Source organism: Marmota flaviventris, chromosome 15, assembly GCF_047511675.1.
Source record: "Marmota flaviventris isolate mMarFla1 chromosome 15, mMarFla1.hap1, whole genome shotgun sequence".
In the NCBI taxonomy this organism is placed as follows: Eukaryota; Metazoa; Chordata; class Mammalia; order Rodentia; family Sciuridae; genus Marmota; species Marmota flaviventris.
In genome coordinates, this window is record NC_092512.1 from 58,952,625 (window position 1) to 58,972,507 (window position 19,883).

General features: G+C 32.9%; 1 protein-coding gene across 1 annotated transcript in view; it reads left to right on the forward strand.

The window, feature by feature from the left end:
• The window catches only part of Ube2w (ubiquitin conjugating enzyme E2 W), a 60,471-nt gene extending 42,430 nt beyond the window's left edge, over nt 1-18,041 (forward strand). Inside the window, exons 5-6 of the mRNA XM_027949600.2 lie at nt 3,158-3,233; nt 12,528-18,041. Of these exons, the coding sequence (XP_027805401.2) occupies nt 3,158-3,233; nt 12,528-12,541 (90 nt within the window). The 3' untranslated portion in view covers nt 12,542-18,041. The remainder of the gene's footprint in view (nt 1-3,157; nt 3,234-12,527) is intronic.
• Nucleotides 18,042-19,883: the final 1,842 nt, after the last annotated feature.

Sequence of the window (19,883 nt, forward strand, 5' to 3'; positions counted from 1 at the left end):
CAGGACTTTCCTTCTCTTCTCCCTACTCCCTTTCTCTACAGACTTGTATTTCTGGTGGAGGTGGGGAAAAGCCCAGAATGAAAAATCTCATGAGTTAAATTTAGCATACCCTTTAAAGTTATCTGAATCCTGTTTCTGGCCCTCTTATCATTTCTGCTTAAGGGTTAGTGTAGCTTAATATTTATATATTTGTACATTTTAAAGTCTCTTTTCCACAAGGGTTTCCTTTTGTACTGCTAAAAGGAGGAACAGATTTGCCTTAGACTGTGTTTAGCATTTTTTCTCCTCTTCTCCAAATTAAACTGATGGACTGCTGGTTTTTTATTAGCATTTAGAGAACCTTTAAGATAAATAGTTATTTTTAAAATGATAATTTATGAAGAATCTGAAACATTCTTAAGCCACTGTTTCACAAAGTGACTTTGGAATGTTAGGTCCATAAGAAGTTTCTTGATGTTCAATTTAAAAAACAAAGAAAACCATTCTTTGTTCAAATAATGGGAAATAATGGATTGAATTGTATTTTTTAATTATGGGATTAAGAGCCCTTTATATGCAATTTATATGTATCATATAAGAAAAACACTGGCAAACTATGACACCATAATTAAAAGACATATATCCCTATTTAGGAATATTAAAGTGTGCAGAAAAAAAACATATCTTAGATGAAATAAGGCGTATATATCTAATATTAACACACACACCTCCCCCAGTACTGAGGATTGAAAACAGGGGTTCTATACCACCAAACTACATTCCCGGCCCTTTTTTATTTATTTATTCATTTTTAGACAGGTTCCCTCTAAGTCATCCAGGCTGGCCTTGAACTTGGCTGTCATCTCAATCCTGAGTCCCCAGGATTGCAAGCATGCAGCACCGAGCCTGGCTTAATGTTACTTTTTAACTTCATTTTCCTCTTTGTTGTGGGTTTTTCTAAGCTGCATTTTAAAGCTGCAATTGAGCTTTTGTTAATTTTGTTAACAATTCTTTTTCATTTCTTGCTTTTATATTTTCTCTTCGCCCACCCCCCAACACACATGTGCACATATTTTAAATTTATGTGCAGAACACTTTGCAGTTAAAGGGCTCTCTCTATTTCTTTTATGCTTAATGACCATAAGAAAGTTAGGTGAGTAACTGTAGGATTTAATTTAAAAAGTTACGAAGACTTGATGAACAGTGGTATCTACACATAGCTCTTGCAGGGGCCTTGTGATTGTTAACTTCTGTTTATATTTAATTGTACTGATTTCCTCTTAAAAACCAGAGCATGGTACATCATTCCCTTCATTCTAATTGTCTGCTACTTGTGCTTCTTGCATACTTAGTACAAGACTAATCATTTAGCTTGCATGGTGGCGCATGCCTATAATCCCATGGCTTGGGAGGTTGAGGCAGGAGGATCACTAAATTCAAGTCAGCCTCAGCAATTTAGTGAGTCCCTAAGCAACTCATTGAGCCCCTGTCTCAAAATAAAATATAGAAAAGGGCTGGGGAGTGTGGTTTAGTAATTTAGCCCCCTTGCATTCAATTCCCAGTACTAAAACAAACAAACAAAAAAAAAAGACTAATCATTTAAATTATTGATAAACTTTAAGTAGAATCTTTCTATAATACATTTAACCAAGATGATAATCTAGAAGTCAGAATTTTTGTGATATATTATACAATTCAAAAAATGTTTGTTAAGTACTTACTGTTTTTATTTTGCAGTGCGCTAGATTTCTATGAAAGGAAATAGCAATATAATTTTATAATACAGATTTTTTTCTGGGAGTTTTCTCAAATTTACCAACAGGGAAGTGTTGGGATAGTTTAACATCTGTGCTCTAATGTTCTTTTGGGGTTATTTATTTATTTATTTATTTATTTTTATGTGGTGCTGAGGATCGAATCCAGGGCCTTGCACGTGCTAGGCAAACAACACTCTACTGCTAAGCCACAACCTAGGCCCCCTTTTTATACACACACACACACACACACACACACACACACATTTTTAATTGTTAATGGTCCTTTATTTTATTAATTTATTTACATGCGGTGCTGAGAATCGAACCCAGTGCTCTCATGTGCTAGGCAAGTACTTTACCACTAAGCCACAACCCAAGCCCTCAAATGTTCTTTCTCTATCAAATGAAATTACTATTAATATAAACTCATAATTAAGGACATTATGAGGTTCAACTAAGATGATAGTTATATATGTGGATTTTAGAAGTGTCAGGTTAACTGCTTTTCTGCTATATAGGTAGTCCTTCTTACCATTGCTTTCTCAGTGGGCCTTCTGTAAATGATGTCTCTTTTGATTAGCCTCATAAAGAATTCCCTTATATTTCATTTTATTAGCTTAGCTAAGCAGAAATTAAGTCTGAAACTGCAAAAGAAATCATTGTCATAATAGTTCTAAAAGTAGACAAAAGGAAGCTAATGGATGAGGATATCTGTCATATGATTTATAAACATTCCCTTGATAACTTTAATAATATAAATTTGACGTTTCCAGATCTTTTTAGAAAATCTCATATTTCTTTTGTCTAGTTACTATCCAACAGTTTGCAGGAAAAATCTCTTCCATAATCTACTTTGAGTGTTGTTGACATCACTATTTCTGATATTCTCTTTCCATTGTTGCTCATATTATTTCAGTCTGTACATATGATTAACAGGCCAGTGTCTTGATCTTTGTGTCTGTCCTTAATGATATGATGTAACAAGAAAGTAATAAACCTTTGTGAAGGTTTATAGATTGCTGTAGTTCTTCAGACAACCTTAATTAGTCTTTACTGTTTTAATTAGTTTGCAAAAGTAATTATTACATAGGGAAGTAAGCTGTAACAAATTTGGCTTCAAATATCTTATTATCTTTCTTTTGGTTGATGGGCATTTTCCAGTGGAACCTAACCCAGAACACATAAATACAACACTATTCTTTTTTTCGTTTTTTTGTTTTGTAGCAATTTAGGTGTCAAAAGTCCACATTTCCAGAATACATTTATAGTTTTTATTGTTTCAGTTATGCTGTCATGTTTATATTGTTTTTACATATTCCTTAATAATTTTGCTTAAGCTTTTATTAAAACTATCACCCCTTTAGTTATTCTATTTTAGAACTTACCTACTTAAACTCATATTTTTTGTTTGTTTGTTTCAGAGAAGACCACCAGATAATTCTTTTTATGTGCGAACATGTAACAAGAATCCAAAGAAAACAAAATGGTGGTATCATGGTAAGCAGTTTTAATTTGTAATGATAACTTTTAGTATTTTGATTTAAAAGAGTATATATCTGTTTTTCTAAGAGATGGGAAAATGAAGATATAATTGATACATATTTGTAATATGAACAATAGTTTTTTAAAGTATTACAAGATATTTTATGGATAAGTTAGACTAGATTTTTAGTAGAACAAACAAAATCATAGCCATCATATAAGTAAAATAAGGCATTATAGTAACTTTCTGACACCATTTTACTGCACAAAGGAAGTCCTTAATAATCTTTAGATCAAATAGAACCTAGCTATTAAGAAACTTGTCATTAAAGGTAGATTTTTTCCTTTTTTTTTTTTAATTTTTTGCAGAAAGGATTAAACCCAGGGCTTTGTGTGTGCTAAGGAAGTAATTTTGATGCCTTGTGTACTTAATTCTGTTACTCTTAATAGTTTGGCGGGTGGGGTGGGTTGGATGTCCTGTTAAATTAAATAAAGCTTTCTGGATTGTATTATCCCTAAAAAAAGGTTGGGCTGAATCTCAACATCATATACATCCACAAGACTGGGATCCTAATTAGAATAAGATATACTCCATGATTGTATAAATTATATCTACATAGAATCTACTATCATGTAGAACTAAAAAGAAAAAGTTTTGTCAAAAAAGTTGAGGTCTGATAATTTGACCTTTGTTAAGTACTCAGTAATTTCAAGTGTCTGTTGTTCCTAATTCAGAACTGCTAGAATCATTTCTAAACTAATCTCAGTGCTTCCTGAAAGAGGTATTTTAAATTAAAAGCAAAAAGTTGATATTCTTCTATGTGCTATTTTTCATGGGGTGCAGTGGGGGTTTATTCAATTATAGGGCCTTATGCCTGCTGGACAAATCTTTTACCATTGGGCACTAGCCTTCTCAGTGTACTCTTTGAAGCAAGTGATTAAAAATCACTCTGTGTGGTTTTGTATACAAAAAAAATTATTTGTTTTCCCAGTTGTTGGTGGTTATGGTGGTTTTTGGTTTCCGGAAATCAGAATTGGCAAAACTAACAGGAATGTGCCCTTTCTCCCCTTATCTTTCCATATACTGTGAAACCTTCTCTACCCTCACATAAAATGATTGAATTTTAAACTTTAGTTCTCCAAGTGTTTAAATAGAGTCAATGTAGTGGCACTATGCCAGCAGTTAAATATTAGAAAATATAGTGAAAGAATAATGCCATTCATGGGAGCTACACAAATATGAAAACTTGGGATAATGCTAATGAGAAATACTTGAGACCTAAAAGAAAAGAAAAAAAAAAGTTTTTAAGAACTATAAAAAAAGCAGAGATACTTTAATGAGAAAACATACTGTTCTTAAAAAAATGTAATTTCAGTAAGAATCTAGCGGAATGATATGCATTGGCTTTTTAAAATTTTGGAAAAATAAATGTAAGAGCAAAGCTTGAAGTTTGAACTATAAAGGTAATGGAGGAGAATTTATCAGGCACTAAAACATTAAAAATATATCTTTGGGACTGGAGTTGTGGCTCAGTGGTAGAGTGCTCGTCTTACATGCGTGAGGCACTGGGTTCAATCCTCAACACCACATAAATAAAAATATAAAAGTATTGTACCCATCTACAACTAAAAAAAAAAAAAAGTCTATAAAAAACATGTAGATCTTTGGCTGGGGTGGTTTGTGGCTCAGGGGTAGAGCTCTCCCCTAGCACATGTGAGGCCCTGGGTTTGATCCTTAGTACTACTTAAAAATAATACAGGTATTGTGTCCTACGATATCACTTACAACTAAACATATATATTTATATACATATATAATTATTGTATAGAATTACTCTATTTAGACTGTTGTATACTGAGATTTGTTGAATGCATTAAAAATCACTGAAAAGGGGAAAGATTATTTAGTAATTAGGTTATTTTAAATCATCTGGGAAGGAATAAATTTAAATTTTTACCTCATATATAAAATATTTCTTGTGGATCATTTTTTTTTTAATATAATAAAGGAGGGGCTGGAGTTGTGGCTCAGTGGTAGAGCTCTTGCCTAGCATGTGTGAGGCACTGGGTTTGATTCTTAGCACTGCACATAAATAAATGAATAAAATAAAGGTCCATCAACATCTAAAAATTTTTTTTAAAAAATATAATAAAGGAAAAAAGTGGGGTTTTTTTTGTTTTGTTTTAATATGTGTGTACGTGTGTTTCATTTTTGTTTTTGTTTCTTGTTGTCAGTACTGGCGATTGAGCCCAGGCCCTTGCTCATGCTAAGTAAGCACTCTTACATGGGTTGTACACCCCCTAGCCCATTTTATTTTTTGAGACAGGATCTCACTAAGTTGTCCAGGGTGGCCTTGAACTTGCAATCCCCCTCTGACTCATCTTCCCAGTAAGTTGGAATTTATAGGCGTGTACTGCTGTGCTCAGCAGAACAATGCATTTTTATTTTTTTATTAAATTACTTATTCTAATTTGTTATACATGATGGCAGAATACAATTTAGTTCATGTTACTCATACATATAGAGTGCAGTTTTTCAAGTCACTGATTGTACACAAAGTATTTTCACACCATTCTTGTCTTATACATGTACTTAGGGTAATGATGTCTAATTCATTCCACTATCATTTCTACTTCCTTGCCCCCTCCTTTCCCGTCCCTCCCCTTTGCCCTATCTAAAGTTCCTCCATTCCTCCCATGCTCCCCACACACCATTGCCATTATGAGTCAGCGTCCTCATATCAAAGAAAATATTCGGCCTTTGGTTTTTTGGGATTGGCTTGCTTTACTTAGCATTATATTCTCCAACTTCATCCATTTATCTGAAAATACCATGATTTTATTCTCTTTTAATGCTGAGTAATGTTCCATTGTGTATATATACAACAAAGTTTCCCCATCCATTCCTCTACTGAAGGGCATCTGGGTTGTTTCCATAATTTAGCTATTGTGAATTACGCTGATAATAAACATTGATATGGCTGTGTCCCTGTAGTATGCTGTTTTTAAGTCCTTTGGGTATAAACTGAGGAGTGGGGGTAGCTGGGTCAAATGGTGGTTCCATTCTAAGTTTTCCAAGGAATCTCCATACTACTTTCTAGTTTGGCTGTACCAATTTGCAGTCCCACCAGCAATGTATGAGTGGGCCTCTTCTCCCACATCTTAAGAGTAAGAAAATCTTACTCTAAGGAAATCTTAGAGTAGTTTTGATTTGCATTTCTCTAAAGAACAATGCATTTTTAAAAGCATATTTTAAAAGTACAACCCTCTCTCCAATCTCACCCTATCGTTAGAGGGCACTATTCCTGTTTTTCCTTCCTCACTGCCCAAAAAAGGAATTTTAAAAAGATAAAATGTTTTCAAATATCCTTTAGTTGTTGATGAACGTTGAATGTTCAAAATATTGAGTTTTTTTTTTTTTAAGTACCAGGGATTGAACCCAGTGGTACTTAACTACTGAGCCACATCCCTAGCCCTTTTTTATATTTTATTTAGAGACGGGGTCTCACTAAGTTGCTTTAGGACCTCATTAAGTTGCTGAGGCTGGCTTTGAACTCATGATCCTCCTGCCTCAGCTTCCCAAGCCCCTGGAATTACAAGCATGCACCATCACACCTAACTGAGAAGTTCATTTTTTTTTTTTTTTGGTACTGAAGATTGAACCCCCAGGGTCCTCAACCACTGAGCCACATCCCCAGCCCTTTTTTATATTTTGTTTAGAGACAGGGTCTCACTGAGTTGCTGAGTGCCTCGCTGTCCTGCGCCAGCCTCTGGAACCCCTGGGATTACAGGCGTGCACCACAGTGCACAGCTGAGAAATTCTTTATCAAAGAATACTTTTAGAATTTCTTCTTACTTGCTTTTGAATAAGAAGTTGGGAAAGGTCATATAGTGAAAAAATAAATACAAGAATTAAGTCCTTAAAGAAAAAATAAGTCCTTACAATGATGTACAATTCATAGTAGGATTTTTTTACATTTATCTGTTACTGAGAAATCTGTGCTTTCCCAACTAAGATACAGGGTGTATTTTTTTTTTTTTACTTCAGGGATACATAATCTTCTATGTAAGCCAGGTACCCACCCCCAAAGAAGCTTCAAATTAAATGAACTACTTATATAATGTAAAATAACCTGTGTGTATACAGGAATTAATATTGTCAGTAATACTTCTTATTCCCAATATAAATTAGCCATTTTTACAAGGCATTGGATTTTTAAAAAAAATTTTTTTGTAGCTGTGTATGGACAGAATGCCTTTATTTGTTTATTTTTTATGTGGTGCTGAGGATCGAACCAGTTCCTCACATATGCTAGACAAGTGCTCTGCCACTGAGCTACAGCCCCAGCCCAAGGCATTGGATTTTAATTCACCTCAATGTAATTATTCTAGTTCATTCTCCAATCCCAGGTGTGTGTGTGTGTAATTTTTTTTTCATTTTCAGATAATTGTGTTTAAAATATCCTTGGTTTATTGACTTACAGTGACTTTATTGTCTCCAAATATATTTTCTCTTCCTGCTGGAACCCTGAATACCTAAGTTATTCATTGCCAGCATTACCCCTTTAAGGGACAAATTTGTTGCTTAAATGAGTTTCATATGCAAACAAGGAACAATAATATTTGTAATTCACCAAGATGGTAGAGCTGCTGTTGATGTCATCCAACTAGGATGGCTGTAGAGGGGAAAAAAAAAAAAAAAAAAAAAACTCAAGGCATTTCAACTGTGTAGCACTTTATTGTCTACATCAGAATGGCGCAGTTGTAAGCTATATGAATAAGAGCTTATCTTAGCATTATAGTTGAATCTGGATAATTTATCAAGAAGGTAGTCATAGTCTTAGAAAGCATAACCCATCAACTTTTATTTTAATACACACACATACACACACACATTTAGTTGTTGATGGACCTTTATTTATTTGTATATGGTGCTAAGACTCAAACCCAGTACCTCAAACATGCTAGGCAAGCGCTCTGCCACTGAGCTACAACCCCAGCCTGTCAGCTTTGTTTATTAAAACTTTTCGGATGTCAGCTGGGTACAGTGGTGCACACCTATAATCCTCCTGACTCTGAGGCTGAGGCAGGATAATGGCAAGTTCAAAGCCAGCCTCAGCAACTTAGGGTCTCTGAAGAGCTGTGGGTATAACTCAGTGTTAGAGTATCTCTGGATTCAATTCCCAACCCTCCAAAACAAAAAACAAAACCAGAGATTGAACAAAAGCTTACTTGGAATTAGATAAACTTATTGGAACACTTAGCATTTCAGTTTCTAGAAACTAAGTGGAGTTGTATGTCTGAGGTATCAGGCTCCACAATTGTCCTACATGGTGTTAATCACAGGATGGAGACACTCTTAAAATAAAAATATGAATTCATTGCCTCCTGGTCGTATAAGAGGAAGACAGCTTTCGTGCCAAAGTTGAGCTGTTAGATACCAGGATTGGATTCTTAGAAAAAGCCTCTTTCAGTGTAAATTTGTGATCTTCCATATTATTAATTAGTATCCCTTGAAAATTAGGTCAAGCCTGCTACCATAATGTTACTATGCATATTTCTTTCAAGGTTTTTTGATACAATGTATTAAAGTTTAAAAAGTATAACCAATATTAGTGCTGAGAGTCTTTGGATATAAAAAGTTGCATTTGTTGGTGAGTATACTTTCCTTAATTGTTATTTACTTGACATTTACTATCAAGGTGTTTTCCAGAAGTCTATTTCTGTTCACTGAGGAATTAATATCATATCTGCATTGAAATGCAGGTATTATGTGTTGCTACTAAAGGCAGGGGTCCATATGCTTTGAAAAATCAATTGCTCAGAGAGAATGGGGTTAAAAAAAAAAGCTAACCAAAATAGGTTTATGAAATAGATAACTCACTTCAGCATACAAATGAACTGAGAAATTTACTAGTGATTCAGACTTAGAATCTTCCTTAGAAAACAGGGCCTCATCTGATTGAGTGCACAAAAGAATGAATGATTGAGGTCCCAAAGTTATATGTTAAAATAATTGTTCTTGATAAAGGTACAAATTATCTTTTTGTTAAACCATAAATATATATCAATTAGGTAAGCCAAATAGAATCCATTAATAACACAAGCCATTTGTTTTCTGGGGCCAGTATTCAGCATATTTAAGCTTAGTTTCATGAGCAATTGCTTTCCACAGACAGAAACCCACATCTGTGATTCTTGGAGCACTTTCCTTAAAGTGATAAAAAGTTGGAACATTGGTCAGTTTCAAACTATAGCTTAAGGTTGTTATTGAGTATTGACTTCTTTTTTAGGAAATAAATTGGAATAGTGTCTAAATAGCACATCTAACCAACTGATAAATCTCTAATTTGTCAAGGAGTAGAGCAATATCTTGTTTGTTTGTTTGTTTTTGTATTTTTTTTAAACCATGGACTATATTCTATGTAGAATATTCATTTATATGCAGGAGCATAAAATTATCTCAAATTGGTAGAATCAAACTCCTTTTCTTCCCGCCTTATACCTTCTGTCATAGATTTACCTATATTATAAACCTTTTGGTTTTACCCTTTAAGGTTATAAAACCACTTATTAAAATTTTTCAGGCCAAACTTAAAACAGTTTGTACCCTCTGCTCCTGCTGCATAGGGATTCTATTATCTGCCTACTCTGAATCAGTTCGTGAAAGAAAGCTTTAATTCCCTGAATTCTTGAGAGACAAAAAATAACTATAAATATAGTTTCTTTCTTGGTGGCAGCATCCCACTTAATATCTACTGACCTATGTTATTGTATTTCTTTTTTTCTAATCTTGTGTCCCAGGGAGTGTATATGGAGATTAGTTTCCTATGTATACTCTGGGGAAAATTTGAATGACCATTCTTATCTAATACAGCTTTCTCTCTCATTTGTATTTCCCAGAAGCACAATGAAGTTAGGTATAGTAAATGTTACTTCTTTGGAACTTACAATTTGTATATTTAAGAATGCAATTTTAGTAGGAGCTTCTATAATTCCAGAGAAAATCAATCATTAATAGGTGATTTTATTTTTCTAGCTATTAGCTTGTTCACAGATACTTTAGCTAAGAGGCTAAAAGTATTATGGTCTTTTATAACTTTTTGTAAATCTATGTTTGTCTTGATCTAAGGTGGATTTACTCCAGCTTTTTGTGTGACAGTCCTGGTGTCTAATAATCATTTCATCTAGGTACAAACTGTTCTTTGTAGTCACAAATGAGCCCCATCCTCCTCAGTTGTGGCCCTTTTATTTAGGGAAAGGATGGCCATGGCTTTGAATCATACCAGTCTCTATACTTAGTTTATTTGTGAACTCTTGATTACACGTAGTCATCATGGATTAATAATCCTACAAATTCCTTTGGGTCCTGGTGTCAGATCATAGGACTGTATCTTCAGAACATATTTATTAAGTTTCTTTCCTCAAAGCTAGGGTATTTATTTAAGGCAGATAATATGATATCAATCCTAAATCTCCTTTCAACATCTGACCCAAGATGGAGATTGGGATATGAAGAATAGCTTCACAGAGATTTCCTAGTCATTTTGGTAGCACATTCTGCAAAAGCCTGTCTACTGAAAACTTTCACAATGAACCATCTAATAAATAAAAATACCTTAATGTACCACCTACCAAAAATGGTTTGGGGGATACAAGCTTAGTTGTGATTAATTAGATAACATTATGTTCAAATTGAATTTTGTCACTTAATTCTTAACTGTGTACATTGTCATCTGTTATCTTAAAGTTTATCCTAGTAGCTTGACATTCAGTAGAATTCAGTACCATCTTTTAGCATAGAGATTGAAGAATGATAAATTAGTAGTATTAATTTCAAGAAACTTTGCTTCAAGGTATTTTATTGGAGACATGAAGTTTTAAAAAACTTCATTTTCTTACATTTGTTCTACGTCTATAACATGTATGTTCTTCATTCCAAATTCCACAATAATTTTAAGAAACATACTTACACGTGCAACTTAAAGGATAGAAACTGCCTACTGTTTTCTTAAATATTATTTTAAGTTTAAAGGGTTCTAATGAATTAGATATTTTTGCTTATTATTTATTTCGTTCATGGGGATTGAACCCAGGGCCTTCTTTCTTGTGCTGGGCATATGCTCTGTAACTAAGATATCCCTAACCTTACAATTTTTTTTTTTTTCCCTTTAGTGCTGGGATCATATTCAAGAGTCTTGAGCATGCTAGGCAAACGCTCTACCCCTAAGCTATCCAGCCAGCCCCTGATTTATTTTTAAAATTTGGTCTGTTTCATCCTTTAGATTATTCACCCTTTAGATTAACCCAAAATTATGGGATTATGGAATACTCTAAGAGTTTTTCCAGCATAGCAGTGAGACTTCAGTGAGTTTTGGTTCTTGTTTAGTCTCTATGAGTGAGAATTTTAATAGCAATATGTCAATTCTGACATGGAATAGTTTGTTAAATATTTTTGGTCAGTATTTTCTGAGTTTTCTTTACAGCTTATAATACTCTCCTGTCGTTGCCACCAGTCTTCCTGCTTTCTGAAGAATATCTTTTGGATGTGTTTTGTGAAATAATTTTATAAAATATATCATGAGTTAAAAAAAATTGTCCATGTTACATTTAATATAATGTGCTAAGGCAACCAGAAGTTAATTACAAAATAATTCTGTGAGATTCTTTTTTATTTTAATTTTTTTTAATAGTTGTAGATGAAGAACATCCCTTTATTTTGTTTATTTTTTTATGTGGTGTTAGGGATCCAAACCAATTCCTCACACGTGCTAGGCAAGCACTCTGCCACAAAGCCCCTAGCCCCTTCTGTGGGATTCTAAAGTGACCACTGCATGCATATATATGTGTGTGTGTATACACACACATACATACATATATACTTGCTGAAAATTTTCTAAAGGGAAATTAAATTAATAGCATTAATTTTCTATTGATTGATTTGGAGATCATATCTCATTGGTGAAAAAGTTTAAATTACCTCATGTTCTAAAGACACAGCTTACATTCAGTTAAATAGCATTGCAGGAATTTACTTTCTGTCTCGTTACAATTTTATTGCCTATAAAAGAATTCTCTTAAGATTGCTATGTCCTGAATATATGCTAACATAATGGTTTCAACTTATAAGCATATTAGTTCTATATAAAGTAATAATACATTATTTTAAGGTTTGTGCAAACTTTTTTGTACTAAAGGAATAAAACATATCACTGTATAATTGAACACAAATTGGACTTTCTGTTAGACTAACTTGTAGATTTTGCTTATGCGTTCTTTTTAATTATCTTTTTTCTCCTTTTCTTAAAGATGATACTTGTTGATGCCACTGTTATCATCCTCCTAGCAGAAGATAGTCCTACTGAGAAAATGAGCACTTTGATCATTCAGTCTTTGAACTTTAACCTTTGACTGGAAGTGACCTATAGGCAATGAAGACTACTTCCTTTTACTGCATTTTTACTCGTGTGCATTCTGGGCGCATGTTGATCGCTGGTTCAGTCCACGCAACTGACATGCTTTTATTAGTCATACAGTATTAATGCAGGTGTCAGGAAATGTCAAATATAATTCCATTTTTTATTTTTATTTTTTTAAGCTTTTGGAAAAGTTCCAGGTCCTCATGTATTGTGCAATAACAATGACTTCCTTGGTGGTTTTGGGACGTTCATTGCCGGCAATGGACGTTGTAACAGGAAAAGTTTTCATTAACTCCTGCCACTCAATGATTAATGCATGATAGGGCCTATGAAATGAACTTTTATCAGCTGTGGTGGGATTATAAATAAAGTAAGGGATCCAACATTACTTTGAAAGTCACCCCAACTGTTTATATTTGGATTCTATGCACTGTGATCCTAAGGTTAACAGCATGAATTAACATGCGTCTTTAAAGGACTGTAATGAAAGATCATTGCATATTTATTTAATTGTTTATATCTGCTGTCAAATTGTTTTGACATGGAAGGTTTTCAAGTAACATTGGCAGAGAGGTACAATATGTTATCCCTATGGTGAAAATAAATTCATTTGTTGTATATAGTTCCTCAATCTCTGAAGTAAAGGTATGAGTAATATAGGGTATGAGTGATTTAATCAAGGCTTTATTTTGGAAGTAAGAAAAATGGCAGTGATGAATAAATTGCTGCAGTCCATCATTTGGGCTTGTTATTTGTACATTAAAGATTTTTTTTTCCAAATAGATTACACTCTGTTACTTCCTGCTAGCCATCAGCATGAGCCCTACTGCCTAAACACTATTTCGTTTATTTATGTTTGGAAAATCCATAAAAATTTTTGTTTGCAATCTTGTTGCTTTTGTTACATTTTAAGTCAAGTTTGAATGTTATAGTACTTTAATTGAAAAACTTTTGTCAAGTTTTTTCTTGTAAAATTTCTTTACCTGTAAGTATCATCTTGTTCTTTGATCCTGTACCCTAAAATAAGAAATACATTTTTGACAGAGGCTTAATGTTTTAACAAAAGAGTGTGGACATTTTTATTTTAAAATTTAGGCAAAAGTACACTATAAAATGGTATGCTTGCTTATTTGTCTCACACAGCCATATAGATTTTCCTGGAGGATTTTGTTTTGTTTTCTTGTTGTTGAAAAGACTTACAGCTAGATAAAGTTTTTCTATTAAAAAAAAAAAAATGTTGAATGGTCCCATTCTCAGTACCATGTAAGTTAATGATACTACAACTAGGTTCTCTTTTTAAAAAGTGATTAATGTATTTTATAAATTACCTTTTCACATATGCAAAATCTGTTTCTACTACAATGTTATTTTTACTAATGCCTTATTGTTGCACTCTTTTTGAAATATCCTTCAGTGAATTTATTAATCAATTTGGGCTTTAAAATAAAAGCCAGTTGGCTAAAAGGTCTGAAATATGTACCCCAGTAAAACTATCCAATCAATAATTGGTAAATAATATTTTAAAAATTGTTTTTAATCTCTGTGTAGATGACATTTTGTAGCTTTATACATGTTGTGAATTAAGGGCATATAATTTTACACTCTAAAAGTATAATTGCTGAACTCAGGGGTGGGTAGACTTCAAAAATATGTCTGCTGTAGAAACAACTTGAAAATAGTTTTAAACCATGGCCAGCCACCAAATTGTGGACACTGTTTATACTGCTTGTTAGCAACTACCACTTAGAAAATTATAAGCATTTTTTTCTGTTTTACTAGATATATGTAAGTTCTCACAGTGATCACTATCAGTTTTATCAGTTGCCCTGTTTAACCTAGTTAAAAAGACAACTTTGGATCATTCTTAGTTTTTAATAGCTTTTAACATAAAAGTTGTAGCTGTAAATTACGTATTTTCATATTTTACATAATTGCTGTAAACTACTGATTAACTTGATCTTTTTCTGGGGGAGGGGGGAGTGGGAAATCTTTCTCCATATTGCTGATCCTCTTACTAAAATCCTTTTATAAAGAAATGACCTGTGACATTTATTCACCAAAGGAATCAATATACCAGGTCAAAGAATAACAATGTTATACTATATATTAATAGGTCTTATATAGCCTCAGTTGAGTTTTTATAATAGTGTTTTAACATACCTCTCTCTACATAATAGATGTCATAAAAGTAAAATGAAGCAGAGGAAAGTAAAAGAAAACCAAATGATTTCGGTACATTTTCTGGCTTAAGAGAGAAGAAAATAAGATAAAATATCCTAAATATAGGAGCACCAACCATTCATAATCAGGTTAATAGTACTCCCTTGAATTTAGGAGTCATTGAAAATTCCTTTGCACTTAGATTTAATTATTTTATGTGTAAGTTACATATTAAAAGTCATAAGACATTTAACTGAGTCATTGCTTTTCCAAGGGCAAGTAATGGCTTTGTAATAAGGAAAAAATAAAAAAATAAAAATCTCTGTAATGTGTTGTTTAAAGACAACCAAAATACCTAGAAATGTATATAGGAATATACTAATACCCTCTTCCCTCCCTGGGGCTTTAGGCCTGCAGAATATGCTTTCATACCTAGAAAATATGTATTCTTTACTTCCTTATTTATTTATTTATTTATTTTAGGCCATTCTTGTTTGCCAAATTCTGTTAAGACAGTAATACATTCAGTTCCTTTTTATGCATGCTTAGATCATGAACTTGGTGCCCTTTCAAAAAATTTTGTCAAGTAGGGATTAATGCTGTAGGTTTTATGAGAAAAGATTGTTTTCAGTTTTTTAAGGGAAATTTTTAAAAATAAATTTTGTGGCTCTTAAGGAATTAATGTTCACCTCTCAAGAACTTGTAATGTGTAATGCTTCCTTTTAGCCCGCAGGGAAATTAAGCATTTTTATACCCAGAAAAAAGTGCTGAAAATAGCTTTTATATAGTCAAAAGTTCAACTGGAAAAAGATCTTAATCCTTGTTGTTTTGGTTAGTACATAAATATTTGTTATAAAGTAACTAGTTTATTACTTTTTCCCTTCGGAATTTTAAATATATGCAAATACATACACATATACATATATATATATGTCATTAGATACCTGCAGTGGATAATTGCTTCACATTCTAAAACAGGTACCTAGTGACTGCTTAATTGTTCCCAGATTGCATCAAAGATGAATTGACAAATAATGGCAATGAATAGTGATATGAAAATGGTATGTAACTACATATTGTTTCTGGTAATCAAGTCTTATTTTTTAAAAAGCCTATTGTTTTTGAGAAATGAGATATTTACAACTTGTTAAAACTTCTTCCTAAAAATAGAAGAGAAGAGGAGGTACTGTGTGTTCAAAAATTTTTTTAAATAAAGAATTCAGTGTCACTAGTTTAAGCCTTTATGGTTACTGCTGCTTATGTTTGTCTATCTCACTTTTATTAATTTTTTTGTACATATCTTAGCTGAATATTTAAAATTTACAATTATGTATAATTGCTAATATATATATAAATTGGTTTTCAAAAAATTGAGGATTAACCATATTTTACTTTTCTGAAGATTCTTTATCAAAATCAGCTATAGTACTCTTCTGTTACATATGGTTGAGATCTATCTGAAGTAGGTGAAGTGTCTTTTAATCTCCCACCCACTGACCCCAGTCGTCTTTGAAGTCCTTTAAAAAAAAATTTATAACACCCTTTTATTTTTATTTCTTTCTTACTGTCTCTCTCACAAATTTGCAGTGTATCAGTGTTCAACACTTTGCTTTTCTGGCTTCTAAATTTTCTTTTAAAGGTTAGGAAATCTAAAGAAGGAAGACTACTATATCAGAAATTGTTTAAAACCTAAAAAAGAGGTCTGTGGATATAGCTCAGTTGGTAGAGTACTTGCCTCGCATGCACAGGCCATGTGTTCAATCCCCATCATTGCCCCCCCCCCAAAAAAAAAAAAAAAAAAACTAAAAAGGATTCTCCTTCCTATAAATAAAATAGATGTTCTTGGCACCTAATTTCATTTCATTTTAAAAAATGGCTAAATTTGGGGCTGGGATTGTGGCTCAGTGGTAGAGCGCTTGCCTAGCACGTGTGAGGCCCTGGGTTCAATCCTCAGCACCACATAAATATAAATAAAGATATTGTGTCCAACTACAACTCAAAAATAAATATTTAAAAAAAGGCTAAATTTGTTGAATAATTGACCTAAATGAGCTGTTAGTCCTAATTAATTTCTTTGGTACTATATGGGAGTTTTATTTCTTTTTGGGTGGGAACTCTCCCAAAGTCTACTTATCTGTCAAATGAATGAATGAGTTAGGGATTTTCCATTTAAATCTTTAAACCATTTTGAGATGTAGAGTTATTTTTCTAAAATAATTTGTGGAACACTTTTGCTTTCTTAACATACGTTGCATATTAATTTAAAGATAAGACTATACTTTATCTTTAGACATGGAATCTAGACATGTACTTCAACTTAGCTCTCTGTCTTGAAAATTGAAGTTATGGTTCTGACTATTACCCTGGTAAGTGATGTGTAAATTGTAAATTGAATTCTCAAATTTAGTATTGCGGCTTATATTTGGTGACAAGTCAATTACATGATAGTCTTAGGAAAATTCTTAGTTGATATAATAATTATCTGAAGCTGAAATTTTGAATATATGGAAGGAATGAATAGAAGCAGGTCTAAACATAACTCCAGTTGTATATGTTGAGTGAAAAATTGGTGGGAAGTTAATCCAGTTCTTATTCTGTTTCTTGGCATATAACACTGTCTGGATTTTTGAGGAAAGGTTTATCCTCTGTTTTTGAATGTTTTTTTTCCTGGGCAAAAGCCTAATTTAAAAATTTTCTGAACTTTTAGTGGCATAACTTGTCAGATTTCCTGATATATAAAAGTGAATAATATTGCCTGTCATTTAAGCCTGAAAGAGACTATTGAGGAACTCAGTAGGTTTTAGCAGATACCATTGAAAATGCAAGTCTCTTCCTAGTTAAGTATAATTTATATAAATACAAATTAATTATCAGGCTCCAGGTAAAAGAATTATTTGAGTGGATTATTGGGTTATTATCTAGTAGCCAAGAGTTAAGTGCATGCTCAGATTAAAATGGCTTTTAATACATAGTTTTTCTTTTGATATTCAGAAATACAGATTGTGCATTTTATTAATAGAAATGGAAATTTGTGCTTGGTTTGAGTAGGGTGGATGTATATATTTTATAAATTCAAATTGCAAAAATATGTAAAGTTACTACTTTTTAAATAGAAAAATGTTAAGACAGATGTCTGTTATATATTTTTAAATACATGTATCAAACTTTTGTTAGTTGAATATAGGTTACTTTGTGTGCTTTATGGAATTCAGTAACTTTTAATAATAAAGCAGTTGTCATTTGATTTTTTTTCTGTATACTTGAATACTAAATTAGATAGATACTAGACTTCTTTGTAGTTTATAATAATATAAGACTGAATTTTGTTTCCTGTCTGCAGAAGATAGAGCTATAAGGGTTATGGAAACAAACATGTCCATTTCCAAACTGAGTGCAATAGAACAAAGGTAGCCACTAAAACTGTGTAGTTACATTCAACAGGTCATCTTTGCTTAATCATATAGCTAGTATATTTTAGTAGTTCTTTATGCTATGATTAAATGAGTCTTGATTAAAGACTAGGTGTTTTCAGAGAAGATAGAAATTGAGAGCCGGGCACTTCCTTAGAGTTACCATGAATCTGATGTTGCTGAACTACAAACTACAACTAAGAAGGATGTACTACTGTAAAGAACTTCTGGATGCTTTTCTGAGTATACATCAATTTACTTAAATGAGTTGACTATTGAAGCAACAAGAAGAGAGAAGGAAATAAGCAGAAGAAGGAAATATCGCTGCATCTATTATTCCTGGCAGGAAGAAATTAAATATGCTTTGCTGATGCTCTTTAAGTTTTCTTTTTCACAGGGAATCTGCTTGCTCCAGGAGCATCTTGGTTCTCTTTGGGGCAGCCATACTACCATAAAAATCATATCTCAACAAGCTGTTTTTGCAGACTTCGATTAGTAGATGGTTAGAGACATTCAGGAACTTCCTTTGTACTTTGATGGCAGTCTTTTCCTTTATTTTAATCCTTAAAATTATTTCTACTTCACATAGTAGAAAGAACTTTTGCCCACTAGTTTAAACTGCTTTGCTTAAGTGATTCTGCTGAAGTCCTCTCCCTGTAACTTTACACAGAAGGTAACATATAACAAAATTAAACACAAACTGAATTGAAGGTCCAGTGACAGTTACAGATTTGTTCTACTTGAATAGTAAGGCCCAAAGCTACAGTTGTTCTACATCTGTCCTGTTGAAAACCCTTCTCAATATATTTCTGATTGCTCATGTGATTTTTTAAAAATATTTGCCTGCTGTGAATGCAAAATATGGAAGTGGGAGAACCTGCGTGCCCTTTATAGTTCAGTGGAAATTATCTAAGGAAAGTTGAAATAAGAAAACTAAGGTAGAAAATATCTTCTCATGAGTCCATACCTTGCCTTCAAAGACCTAATATGGGTGAATCACACCATTGGGCAAGAATCTACTATAGATGACTGGATAATAATTCTTGTCTTGTCTTCCCTCCCTACCTACCACTCATCTATCCTAAACTTTCTGATAGTAGGTACAGTATTGCAATTGTGTTTATGTCCCCAGCACATAGTATCTAGCATATAGGCTTTTAATAAATAAATCTTGAATTAACTTGATTATATTTGTATTTTTCATGCTATTTTTGTTGGTTTTTTTTTTTTTTTCTTTTTGTTTTGCTATTTCTAGGGCTTGAACCTAGAGGTGTACTCTACCACTGAGCTGCACTCCCAGCCCTCTTTATTTTGAAACAGGTTCTTGCTAAGTTGCCAAGGCTGGCCTCAAACTACTTCTGCCGCATCCCAAATTGCTTGGATTCAGTGGGGATGCACCACAGTGCCTAGCTCAATTACTAACAATTCTGAAGCATCCAGACCACCATCAGAGTGAAATGTAGCAGAACACAAAATCCTTCTGGCCCCAGTGAGTTTGAGAAGTTTGCTTTTAATTAAATTATAAATCTTTGTTTGTGATTCCTTTTTGTATATGCTTCTCCTATCTTAAAGTTATTGTTCTTGAATTATATTGAATTAAGAATATAAATGCTTTAACCTAAATATACCTGAGGAGCAATGAGATCATAAAAGAAACCTGACACAAAGGTTAGAAA